Source organism: Triturus cristatus, chromosome 6, assembly GCF_964204655.1.
Source record: "Triturus cristatus chromosome 6, aTriCri1.1, whole genome shotgun sequence".
NCBI classification, from domain to species: domain Eukaryota; kingdom Metazoa; phylum Chordata; class Amphibia; order Caudata; family Salamandridae; genus Triturus; species Triturus cristatus.
This window is the reverse complement of record NC_140589.1, coordinates 1,759,929,764-1,759,942,132: the sequence shown is the minus strand read 5'-3', so window position 1 is coordinate 1,759,942,132 and position 12,369 is coordinate 1,759,929,764. Positions and strand designations below refer to the sequence as shown.

General features: G+C 45.2%; 1 protein-coding gene and 1 long non-coding RNA gene across 2 annotated transcripts in view; one reads left to right on the top strand and one right to left on the bottom strand.

The window, feature by feature from the left end:
• Positions 1-8,245, bottom strand: part of LOC146821939 (xanthine dehydrogenase/oxidase-like) — a 645,326-nt gene extending 637,081 nt beyond the window's left edge. Inside the window, exon 1 of the mRNA XM_085613025.1 lies at positions 8,073-8,245. Coding sequence (XP_085469151.1) covers positions 8,073-8,126 — 54 coding nt within the window. The 5' untranslated portion in view covers positions 8,127-8,245. The remainder of the gene's footprint in view (positions 1-8,072) is intronic.
• Positions 1,595-3,507, top strand: LOC146821940 (uncharacterized). Its single transcript, XR_014962791.1, has 2 exons — positions 1,595-1,656; positions 1,875-3,507. It is a non-coding gene; the product is annotated as an uncharacterized LOC146821940 (long non-coding RNA).
• Positions 8,246-12,369: the final 4,124 nt, after the last annotated feature.

Below are 12,369 nucleotides of genomic sequence, written 5' to 3'. Positions count from 1 at the left end.
GGTACATAAAAAATAAATTAAAGGAACACAGTATTTAAAATAATCTGTTTAAGAAATATTCAAGGTCATTAGGGCAAAACTCTGGAGAACGGAGCTGACTCTGTCAGGGGGCCCCTTGAAAGGCTGGGGCCCTGGGCCAGAGCCCACTTTGCCCCTGCATTAAAACGTCTCTGGGAGGTGGGTTTCTGGGGAGCCAATTAGCTCAACGTATTCTGCTACTTCTGCACTCCATAACTTATGCCTATTTACCGGGGAGTTCAGTCTACTTACATTCCAAGTGAGTGCTCTCACCATTTGTACAATGTACATGATAAGAAACTTCATCTTTTCATCCCTTCTTAATTGTGAGATTGACAAAGTTCCCCTATATGAGCTAGTTCCCCCCCCCCTCCCCTCACTTCTACATTGCCCCAATTGACCTACCAAATGTAACTGGACTTGTTAACCCAAATTACATTTCTCCTTCCAAGGGAAGGGACTATAAACAACCCTGGTGTGGTGATGAGAACACGCCATGACCAACTATAACCCCTGCTGCTCCCTCCCAGCCTGATACTTAAAGAGTTAGCTCTTTAATCAATGTTTTATCAGTGGATCCTGAAATATAGCACATCATGTGTAACTCATTGTGCGAGGCTGCCCTTGCATTAGACCCTCATGTACCCTCTCTCCACCCACTGTCCTATAATTGTAAATTGTATTACTGCCCGATGTCAGGGTCTGCTTGATGTTTTCCCTTGATTCTGTTTTCTTCCAATGTCCTTTTCCTCCCTATACTGCATCCAGTTTCTCCCGAATCTGTATGTTGGAAAGAATTGGTAACTATACATTATTTGACAGTTGTCAAGCTAGACCTAAAAATACTAAAATTAGCAACATTAAGATGTAAGGGTGCAAATGTCAGTTGAATAAACATATGTAGAAATGGCGCGTGCACTCCTTCCCTTTATTTGTCGTTGGATTTTGCTTAAATTGCGAATTTATGCGCGCAAAAACAGCTCTGTGGTACGTCCCTCCACAGAATGTCAATGACTTGAGAAAAGGTACACTCGCCATTTCTACATTTGCTTAGCAACTCTTATCGTCCCAACGCGAGTTTGCACCCCGGTGGTTTACAGATTACAGAATAAAGTTAAAAGACAAACCTTTCAAAAGTATCGCTTAGGAGACAGCATAAATATCGGAAGACCTTGAGCGGAACTTTGCAAAGAAAATTATGAGTGGACTACATACCATTTGTTCGGAGAGGTGGTTAAAGACATGAGAGACGTTCAATACATTTATGTTCTTATTCAAGAGAAAGTTTTTTTTCATCAAGACCATGATATTTGAACATTTATTTCATTTTACATTTGATTGTTTTTTTCATATGCACAGTTTTTTATGACATCATTATTTTTCAGCACGAATTCTTAATTCCAGATGGGGGTATTGTTTTTGATGACGGGGTTAGAGCATTGTGGGATTTGTAGGCATTAGTCATTTTTTACGAGTGATCACAGGACTCAGCAGGTCACAAGGTTTGTGTTAATTAAGCGATTGATTGGGCAAACGTGTGAGAGCATGTTTTAAGAACCACCTGGGTGGGAGGGAGAAGAGATGAAGATTTTCCAAATACGAAGGAAAGCACGAACACGCCGGTTGAGTTTTCACAAGGTAAATGAGCACAGTTTCTTTTTAGTGGAAGCCAATAGAAGGGCCTGTAGTGTTTGGTTTATTTTCACTTTTATTTTCACTTCTGTTTTAGAGTGTATTTCTGAGGGATGTCACGGGTAAATTTGGACATAGAGTAAGGTTGCTATTATGGTTTACAGACATTGAGCGAATTCTCTTTCCGAATTGTTGTTGATGTAGTTTTCTCTGATTTGTTACAGCAACCCCTGACGAAGAATTAACATAATTCGAAATGCATTGGGCTTTTTAATGTGTCGGCTCGAGGTATGGTTGACAGCACGTGCCTATGTAATAGCCTGGATTGGCAGCACAGGGCATTTGAAAATGCGGAATAAAGAATTCTGAATCAACTAAAAAAAGCTGTCTCCGGAGTGATTTTACAAACATTGAACACACTGATCACTTGTTTCTTGAATAATTGATTGACATACTGTGGATTAATTTGGTGTACCTGGATAAATATGGCGTACTTCTTGAGGAGAACGTGTCCTCTTTTCGCAGTGCAACAGCGAGGTGCGCAAGCGCTGTACCTTTTCTCAAGTCAGTTGAATAAACATAGCACATACAACTGATTCTTTTCTTGATAGTAAGGTCACGCTTGAAGGAAAAAATACATTGGATGAGTTGCGGACGTAATAATTTCTGAAGGAATAACTAAAACTAATTTAATAATCCGAATTTACATTTCTCGTAAAAAGTATAAAGATTGCAGAGTTGCACCCTCGTGCGTGGCTGTTCACTTGTTCTTAAATAACATCTCTCAAAATGTTGGGAGCTTGTTAAAACTAGTATATTTATATAACTAACTCACCCAATTGTAGGAGGCAGCACACCTCAGCCAAATATTTTTAGGTCAACCCTACAAGACAGTGCAAGCTTGGAAAGGACCTATTGTGCGCTTACAGTTTGGCCACTGCTTACCATTGGTTGGACTTACTGTCAATCTTGTTTGCTTGGTTTCTATTTGGTGGCTGTCCTTCTCCCAGGTTGCCCATCTTGTGTTGCCCCTCACCTGGAGCACAGCCTCTATATTATCTCTTTGACTGGCTGGTTTCTATCCTTCAACTGCTCACTATTAGGGAACTACTGTTTGCTTAAGCACCCCATGAGAATAAATGGGTCTACCACCACTCTTCCACATTTGCTTCTTCCCCACCCTAAATCCCAGCTCCCGTGTTCCATGTAGCTGTCTCCCTGGATGTAGAGTTTTTTTTTTTTTGATTCTGCATTAACAGAATGTGATTAACATACAGTGAAATTAAGATATTCTGTCCAGAAGCCATATTTTAACACTGAAAATGTAGGGGCTGGTTTTAAAATGATTGTTGCTGTTTGCAGTCCTCTTTTCCTACATGCAGTCATCTCTCTGTCCTTTCCACACCAGGCACTCCGCACACAATAGCTAGGCTGTAAACAATGTTTTGAAACACTGTCATTCTCTCATGTGTAACGTGATGCCTCTTTCTCTAGCTCTGCTTCGATATTTGTACTCACTTTTGGGGTGTCCAGGATGAGAACTGCATTATATGAATCTGTGGAATAGTGATTGGTGTTGACAAATGTGATTTTAAACAATATCCCTCTTTCTTTAATAGGATTGGATGGGATTATGAGAACTCTGCACATTCACAACAAATGTATGATTCCTTTGTATACTTTCCTATAACACAGGCCACATCCTGCGGGTTGTGGGATTATGACTTATTTACTTGAACTGAATTATACTTTGTTCTGCTATTTCATTATTGCATTTTTCCGAGTTCCACGCTTTTGCAGTACAAATGACTGCTTTCTGTAATGCCTTTAACTCCTAATAAACCTTCACGGTTTTCACTGTGCTGCTTGTCAGTCTTTATTGTGAGCATAATGTGCTTTACATTTAATTTTGAAATGTTACTTGATATTGAATTGTTTTGAATGACCAGATCCAGAGAGGAGCAACAAAGTCCTGAGAGGATCAACACTGCTCCTGGTCCACCAGAAGCTCTTTAATTTGTCGTTAGAGAAAAGGGCTCATATTTCAAGCGGATGTATGACGTTACAACGCATACTTTTACAACGCATGCACTTACAACGCAATTTTTACATCGCAACATCCACTACAACGCATTCCATTACATCGCATTTTAAAAAACTACCTTTACAACGAATTCCATTACATCGTATACTACCTTTACAACGCATACCATTACAACGCATACTGTTACATTGCATTTAAGGTAAGTATTGGATAGTATGGGGTAAAAATTACTATTCTAACTCCAGGGGGTGCAACAGTAGGGTAAGTGTTGGATAGTGTAGGGGTTAAAAATTACTATTCTAACTCCAATGGTATGCATTGTAATGGTATGCGTTGTAATGACATGCGATGTAGTGTCATGCGTTGTAATGGTATGCGTTGTAATGGTATGCGTTGTAGTGTCATGCGTTGTAAAGGATGTTCCGTTGTAATGCCTGCGTTGTAAGTGTAGTACGATGTAATAGTTGCGTTGTAAAGGTTGTTTCCCATTTCAAGCTTTCTTTTTCTTCTTTCCCGTCAACATCCCTCCCTCCCCCATGCTCCATGTTGCTTTGTGTTTCTCCCCCTTTGCTGCTCTCCTCGTGTGCTACTTTTCATTTCTCGCACCAACTCTTCCGTTGCTTCCCACCACCTACTCTTTTTTTTATATCTCTTTTTGGGGGTGAGACCAGGCAGCACCTACTCTTTTTTTGATATCTCTTTTTGGGGGTGGGGCCAGGCTGAAAATTGCTGCCAGTCCCACAACCTTTAAAAAAAAGTGCTCTCAGTCTACTTCTTTGTCATACCTTTTTTGCATAATGACACATGCATGCACCTACGAAATGATGTGACTTCTGCGCCTGTATCATTGCCTTGTTTTGCTATTTTTGTTTCTTTTGGCAATGCTGCGCAGCATCTTGCCTTTGTTGTACAGCATCACCAAAAGGCATTGGCAAACACAATGATTTGCAAAGGCAAGATCCTCTGCCTTTGCCAAAGCTTGTTTTTTGGGGGGATTTTTGGAGCCGGGTGAATAAAAACTTCATGCACAAAATTGTGTGAAGTCAGAAACTTCTCTCCTCATAACCACACATCCACTCAGACTGACTTTATCCCTGGTGAAGTTTAACTTTATCTGGCCCCATTAGCTTAACTGTCCGGCAAGGGGTGCCCTCTGTTGCCACTCATGGGTGCACTGAGTGGCAGCTTAGAAACACAATAGTCGTAAGTGTGTACATTTGTGCTTCCTATTGCCCGTTGCAAGAAGTCTTGGTGTATGACTCCCTGCACTGGGGAAAGGAACACAAACGCCTTGTGAGTCAGGCGCTGCATGGAAATGGCTGTCGAGGTTTGCACTAACAGAGAAATGTTTCCGCTCCAGTCCTGTAAAAAAGAAAAAACAATTCTGGAAACAGTTACTCCGACCTTCACTGAGAGGATCTTTCCGAGTGTCTCTAGGCTACGAGTACCTATGCAATCGCGTTGGTGTCCGATGCACTTCCCACCTGCTGGTCCTAAGCATAAAATGGTGGATTTTACCAGTCCTGCCAAGTGCCACGCATTACAAGTGATAGTAACACATTTCAATGCTGATTGCCGCATTGAAATGCACTGTCACACATTTACAGCTCTTCTCTGCCCCTCGCCATTGCTTCAGGTTGTCTTAGTGCGGTGGTGTGATTCCCAGTGGCAGCTGATGGGTACATGTCAGAGCCTCCCAGATGGAGAAAAGGGGAGGCTGTCATGGATATAAGGACACCTTGTCATGACACATTTGGTGCTGGCTGGAATTTTGCAACAGCATCTCCTCCTCACTTTACTGCTACCCAACGCTGGCTGTAGGAAGGCATAAATATTTCAGACTCCTTTGACTTTGTGCACATGAGGAACCTGTGCTCTGCTCCTTGGCTGGCTGCTACAATTCTACATGGTCCGTGACTGGCTACCCTCCCCTCCCAGCCTTCCACACCACCCTGAAGGAATGACATAAGCAAATTATCTTTGGAAGGCGGGGGGTCAGGGACCCCCCGGCCGTATTTATTATATAAAACAATAAAAGGATGAATATCAACATTACATCAGTTATGTAAGAATAAGCAACATTCATGACATTAGATTTACAGTATTGTAGACAAATTTCAAAGGCTACCCTTAACAAACGTCTAATACAGCGTGTTTCCTATCCGAATCTAACATCCTGCCTGAATTTTGCATTCTAACATTACTGGCCGGACTGCAAGGTCGCTAACCGGTGTCAAGTCCTACTAACCACGCCCTTACCCACAGGTGCGCATGCGCGACAGGGGACCGCCTACCCCGTCGGCATCGTGAACTCCATTTAACCAACAAGGAGGGCCCTTACACTCTGCGTCATATGCTGACGTCATGGTGTATGTGCGGGGTGGCTACCAGCCTAAGGAAAGCGTGACTCCCTCCCCCGCATTTTTAGCAGCTAGCGGATATTCCTGCCCCTGAAGTTCTAGAAGGGACCAGTGGCCCCTCCCCCTGGGCCGCACCCTCCGTGGATGGTGACGCCCCCCTTAGGACCTTAAATTGCTGCTCACTGATCAGTACCTTACCGCCAGACCAATCCTAATAAATACGACGATGAACCTAGGGAAAATGAACTCGCTAAAGGACAACTACACTAAACTACAACCAAACCATACAAATACCAAGCATGCTGTGCTAATGGGAAAAAAGGCGTAAGTACACACAATATTACCTTTTTAATGACAACAAAATCACAGCTATATAACGGGAAAAAGGCCTAGGTACCCACAACATTGCCCCTTTAATAACATAATCACAGCTGTATAACGGGAAAAAGGCCTAAGTACAGACAACATTCCTACCTAACCATAACCAATCCTACCTTTCAACGGGAAAAAGGCCTATGTCAAACTTAACTAGCACCCCTAACTAGCATTCTTCAGTAGCTTGTATTAGGGCTGGTGGGTGGGGAAAATTAGCACGCCCCGAGCGTGGGGCACATGGGAGACGCGGGGGAGCGAGCCAGGGACAAGAGGGCGCCCAGCTCGCTCCCCGCGCCTTATATTGGGAGTTGCATGTCGGCCCAGGGGCACGCCCACCGGCCGTCCCGCCCCCCTGCCCCGGAAGCTGAAAAGCTGCTTCCGGGTCACGGGGGAGGCATCGACCTATCGGTGTTGGGGGCGCGCCGCGCGCGTCATCGCCCCGCGACACACCCCCAACACCGAGAGGCCAGGGGAGGGGGGGCACCGCACCGCCATGTGGGCGTGAGGGCCGAGTGGCCCCCACTTTACAGGATCCTTTGTCAAACTCACCCTCCAGGAGTCACAAAAGGCTAACACTGGAGCGGAGACTTCTTATGTACACTCCATTAGTGGACTAGATTTTTATTACAGATGGAGCAAAAATATATTCCATTAAATAAAACTAAATAATGTGTTGTACAGCAGACACCATGAACTCACATATTTGAAGGCGCTCGAATATGTGATCACGAAGAAAAAGGGGAACAGTGAAATAAAATATTTGCTTCGGATCACACAGTTTGGGGAAGCTGAGAAGACAGGATTTCACATTGCGCATTTTGGCTACTAAACAGGGCTTTTCCAGAGCATCATATTGCTCAAAAGGGGGTAATTTACGCTGTTTGTATTAAAGGACTTCAGAGTACTGTTTGCTTGCCTTAATGAGTCACTTGACATGTCACACATTTGGCAATGGAATGTCACTCATGCGCACACCGAGGCCATGGAAATGTCACACATGAGCAGTCTGGAGACTGGGCATCTATTCTTTTCGTGGTTACAAGTGCACTTTACGCTCCTAAGACTCCACGTTTTCGGATTATGTGAATCAAGATGCAGAAATACATTTTCCACCTGCTGTTTTCAAAACAACATGAGTGGGTTTTACTTAAGGTTTTTCGTCTGCTCAAACATCAGAGCAAACTGGATCCGAAGCATACTTTGATGCTACCTAGGAGGGAAGGGTGCGAGTGTCTCTGCTCTCTTCATCATTGCGCCATTCATCATTATGTAAATTAGACCACTTGTGAACCTAAGAAAAAAGTACACACTATATGATCTGCTGGTAAAACTTGTTCGTACTACCAAACATTTTGCACAAGTACGTCGTGTTTTTTGTTGCTTCGGGGCAAACTTGACGTAAGGCGCGTTGGACCAGAAAGGGAGAGGTTCCATCCTCCAATTAAAACAGGCCGAATAGGACCAAGACGATTTAAGAGCAAACAAACATGCCAACAATGTTTTAAGTACACTACTTATCACAACCGGACAGCGCCTCCTACGGAGACCAGGGGCATCGGACTGCTGGGTGCATTATACACGCAGTATATTTGAACACACACAGGTACTGGTCAGCGTGTCAGCTGCTAAACCTGTTTCCCTACCTTTTTGCCGTTCACAAAGAACACCAGCTCGTCCGTCGGTAGCTCCGTCGCCATGTTTCGACCCTTCAGCAGTCGTGGTCGGTGGCAGGAGTCGTGACTTGTGCTCCGCGCGCTCCTACACCCGGTTGAAAGCACTGCAGAGTTCTGCAATCTGAGCTCCGTGATCGGAGGTCAGACTCAGCCCACGTGTCCGCGGCAGGAAGTACAAATGCTCACCTGGGCGTGGGCTCGCGGGGCGCTGTGGGGGGAGCGTGCCTGCGGCAGTGGGTATATAAAATTGTGCACCGAAACAACTTTCGCGTTTGCGAGCTGGTCTCTCTTATTTCCGTAAACGAATTGTCACCTTCTGACAAGGCGAATGGAGGATGTAATAGAAACTGTTTCAAATCAGAGCAGACAAAAGACACATCTAAAGCAAAGAAACACCAAGAACTGACAATGCCAATCGTTCTGGTTGTTCCATAGTGAGTGCATTGTTCACCGAATAGCTGTAACCTGCAACGTATGAAAAGCATGGTCCATGGGGCCGCTGCAATGCAGGGTTTCATGACACACAAAACAACACACAAAAGAACACAGATAGCAACATTACATAACACAGTCCTGTTTTATAATGCAGTAGCCAAGACTACAAGTCCTAGAATTCAAAGAAAAATCCTGGCTGGAGCAGCACATCACGAATGGACATAAGAAACTTGACAGGGCTGCACACACACACAGAGGGGCAGCAAGAGCAGTCAGATTTTTGATAACACGTCTGCAGCAGCTGATGCTGTGGTGTTAGAACTGAAAGTGCCCTGGGACCTGCGAAACAGGCCCCAATGCTCCTTCCCTCAAAAGGTAATGTGAATTGATACACCCAATTGACAAGATGCTTCCACCCCCCTTGTAAGTCCCTAGTATATGGTACTAGTGGTACCCATGGCAAGGGTGTTAAATGGGTCACTAGGGCAGCAGCACAATTTTTGTCACCGAGTGACCCTAGTAAAAGTAAAGTCTGCAGGGACCCTACCGCAGCCTGCACGAACAACTTTTCTGCTCGAGTTCGACTCTGTGCACACCATGAGTGACAGAGTTAGCTCACTGTCTTAACATATATGTCACCCCTAAAGTAGGCCTCCCAAAGCCCAGAAGGCAGGATATATTATCTTAATGGTGATGGCATATATGTACAGACATATATGCTCCTACAGTAACCATGCCATTCCACTTTACTGGAAGTGAACGGCAGTCCATAGGTTAACCTGTACTGACTACCGGACAAAGTCGGGATAGCCAGCTCCACAATGGTACCACCGAATGTGGTTGTGTTTGGTCTCAAACACCGTGCTTTTTCACCCCTGACATGATTCTCGCGTCGAGGGTGAGCTGGCATGCACTTCAGTGGCACCCTTAGAGGGTGCCCACCAAGATACCGAGTTCCCTTGTGCCTTGGTGCGGTTTTCATGCTGTTTGTCACCAAGACAAAAGTCTGACCTCCTGCTGGTGAGCACTATCACTTCCAGAGGACATGAGGCAAAAGGCCTGGGGTGGAAGGAGGTTACACCTCCTCCCTCCCAGGATGGCTAGTGAAAGACCCATCGGGGCGGTGAGCCTCTAAGGCTTCACCGTCTATGATAAGTAAGTCACTTGTCTCCCAGTGAACACAAAGGCACCCCCACTTCCCCCAGGCACTTGTGTTTGCGAGGGGGTGGGAAATAATGTATGCAGGAGGCATACGACCCCCAAAAGCTAGCCACACCTCTAGGGTGGGCCAGCTGGTCTGTGCAGCCGAGGATGGATCATGCCATCTTGAAAAGTTCCAAGAATAGTAGGTTGTGGGTAGTTTGGTGACATACATTCACCAGATGTTGTCACCTGAGGGACAGATTAGCTGCAGGCTTAGTAGCCTATTGGCACTAACCCTCACACCCCTAAACTCCCCTTAAATCCAGGATTTAAGGGGTACCCCCGTCACCAGGACTCCACGAAGAAGAGGCGTGAAGTACTGCACCTGTGGCAGCCTCCCTTCCCCCTCCGGACTACAACTTTTCCAGGACCAGACACCGGTTCCAAAAGAAAGGGTAACCCCTCTGCAAGCCAAAGACTTTATCAGGACTCCCTATGGCTAGAGGCACTAGTCCCTGCTGTCGGCAGGCGCAAACTGACCTTCCACGTTCCAAAGGACTGACAACCGGGCTCCGTTGTGGACCAGCCTGAAAGTAGCTGGCTAGGTGCCTTCTGGGAAGTGTAGTCCTGAACCTCACCAAGTTGCAGCCCCCTACAGCGCTCGCCAGGACCACTGGAAGAAAATTGACCCAGCCAAGACCTTTGCAGGGACCAAGGTTTATTGGTGGTTAAGCTGACTACTTACTGTTTCTCTCGGCTCCCCATGCGGAGGGAAACTTCTGCATCATCCCTACTCCACTTCTGTGGCGCAGTTGTTGAGTCTTTGCATCCCAATGAAGGCTTCATTGCCATGCCTGGCAAAGTCAGTACCCGTTCAGCACCACGGAGAGCCATGGACACCTCTGCACCGGAGACGCCCGAACTAGGTAGAGCTGTTCTGCCTGGTAATTCCTGGTCCAGGGGCCCCTCCAAGCTTCGCTCCCAAGAGGCTCACGAGGACTCGACCTGCAAGCATTCTTTTATTAAGTGCCGGTATTGACAGCTCCCATGGCTCCCGTTGAGCACCAAGGACAGCCAGGTCACCTCTGCACCCAGACTCCCTGGGCAAGGTAAAATTGTTCTGACTGTCGCAGCTTGGTCTGTGGACCCGTAAAACCTTAACTCCAAGGGGGTTAGGTGGAACTCACTCCGCAAGTGGCCGAGTGTCACCTGAGATTTTCCCCTTGACCGCAATGATAATGTTTTACACGACCTGTACATACTTTATTGTGGTGTCTAAAAATTCTACAACAATAACCTCTATTTTTATAAATTGGTGTCGGATTTCTTTCGAGTTGTGTCAATTACTTATCGTCACTGTTGGTACTGTAAAATGCTTTACATATATTTATCTAAGTAAGCCTGTCTGCTCTTTGCCACTATACCAGGACTAAGAGAAGGATTACTAGTGTAAATCAGAGATCCACTTTTGGATATCGTGTCAATATTACATGGTAAGGCCTCCCAGTCATAATGCATAATATTACCACCATGCTACATTTTAACAGGAAAGATTACCTCTCCGACTCTTGTGGGGCGTTCACTGACAGCTCCAACACCTTTGCAGGATCAAAGTACACCATAAATAAGCTAGCTGCAGTGGTATTTTGTCGTAGGTGTTATGGCGCCATTAAGGAGAATACCACTAATCTATTTTCATGAGATGGCGATATCTATGTGACGGTGCTTGTAGGGTGGAGAGAACCACCAATCTCCTCAAAATCTTTGTGACCTAGTGTCAACAAATAAATTCAAACATTTGACAAATCCCCAGCACACGTCAAACAATGAGTTTCGGATAGAAATGAGTGCATAGCATTTCGCATAAAATATTTTCAAACATATGGATTTTTTTTTTCCTTGTTTTTTTATTCTTGTATGTCTTCAGACTGAAAGACTTCTTCGGACAAACGCAGCCGACACGTGTTTCGTCGCCAAAGGGACAATATCCCGCATCTTGTGCATGCTGGCCTCTCATACGCTATTACGTTTTATCTCAAACCAGTTTAAGATTTGCTCTCCTGTTTCTGTAAGGAGATACATTGGTTTGTTTTGTATATTACAGCCTTGAAAAAGTCACGGGATATTGTCCCTTTGGCGACGAAACACGTGCCGGCTGCGTTTGTACGAAGAAGTCTTTCAGTCTGAAGACATACAAGAATAAAAAAACAAGAATTTTTTTTTCCATATGTTTGAAAATATTTTATGCGTAATGCTATGCACTAATTTCTATCCGAAACTCATTGTTTGACGTGTGCTGGGGATTTGTCAAATGTTTCAAAGTACACCATAGTCGTCTCAGGCTACAGTGCATTCTTTGTGTTTGGAACGAGGTCTTGTGCTCTTTCTCCCATACCCAGCAGGCTGAGAAATGTGTGAGCTCTCACAGAGGGGCAGTAAGATTTTTGCAAAAGTGCCGGCAGTAGCTGACCATGCCCAGAAAGCTTCTGCCAGCAGTCATAGATGATGGGACTGGAGCTGACTTTATGTCCTGTGCCTTGGCAGGATCAGGTGCTACCCCTTCGACCTGGCTTTTGCAATATTTGTTCTCTAACTCTTGCCTATGTGCAGCCTTGTATGAACTGTGCCCTGAATTCCACTGTCTAGTCCTGTAGGGTGCACAGATCCTTCAGTCGGGAGTGGAAGGTAT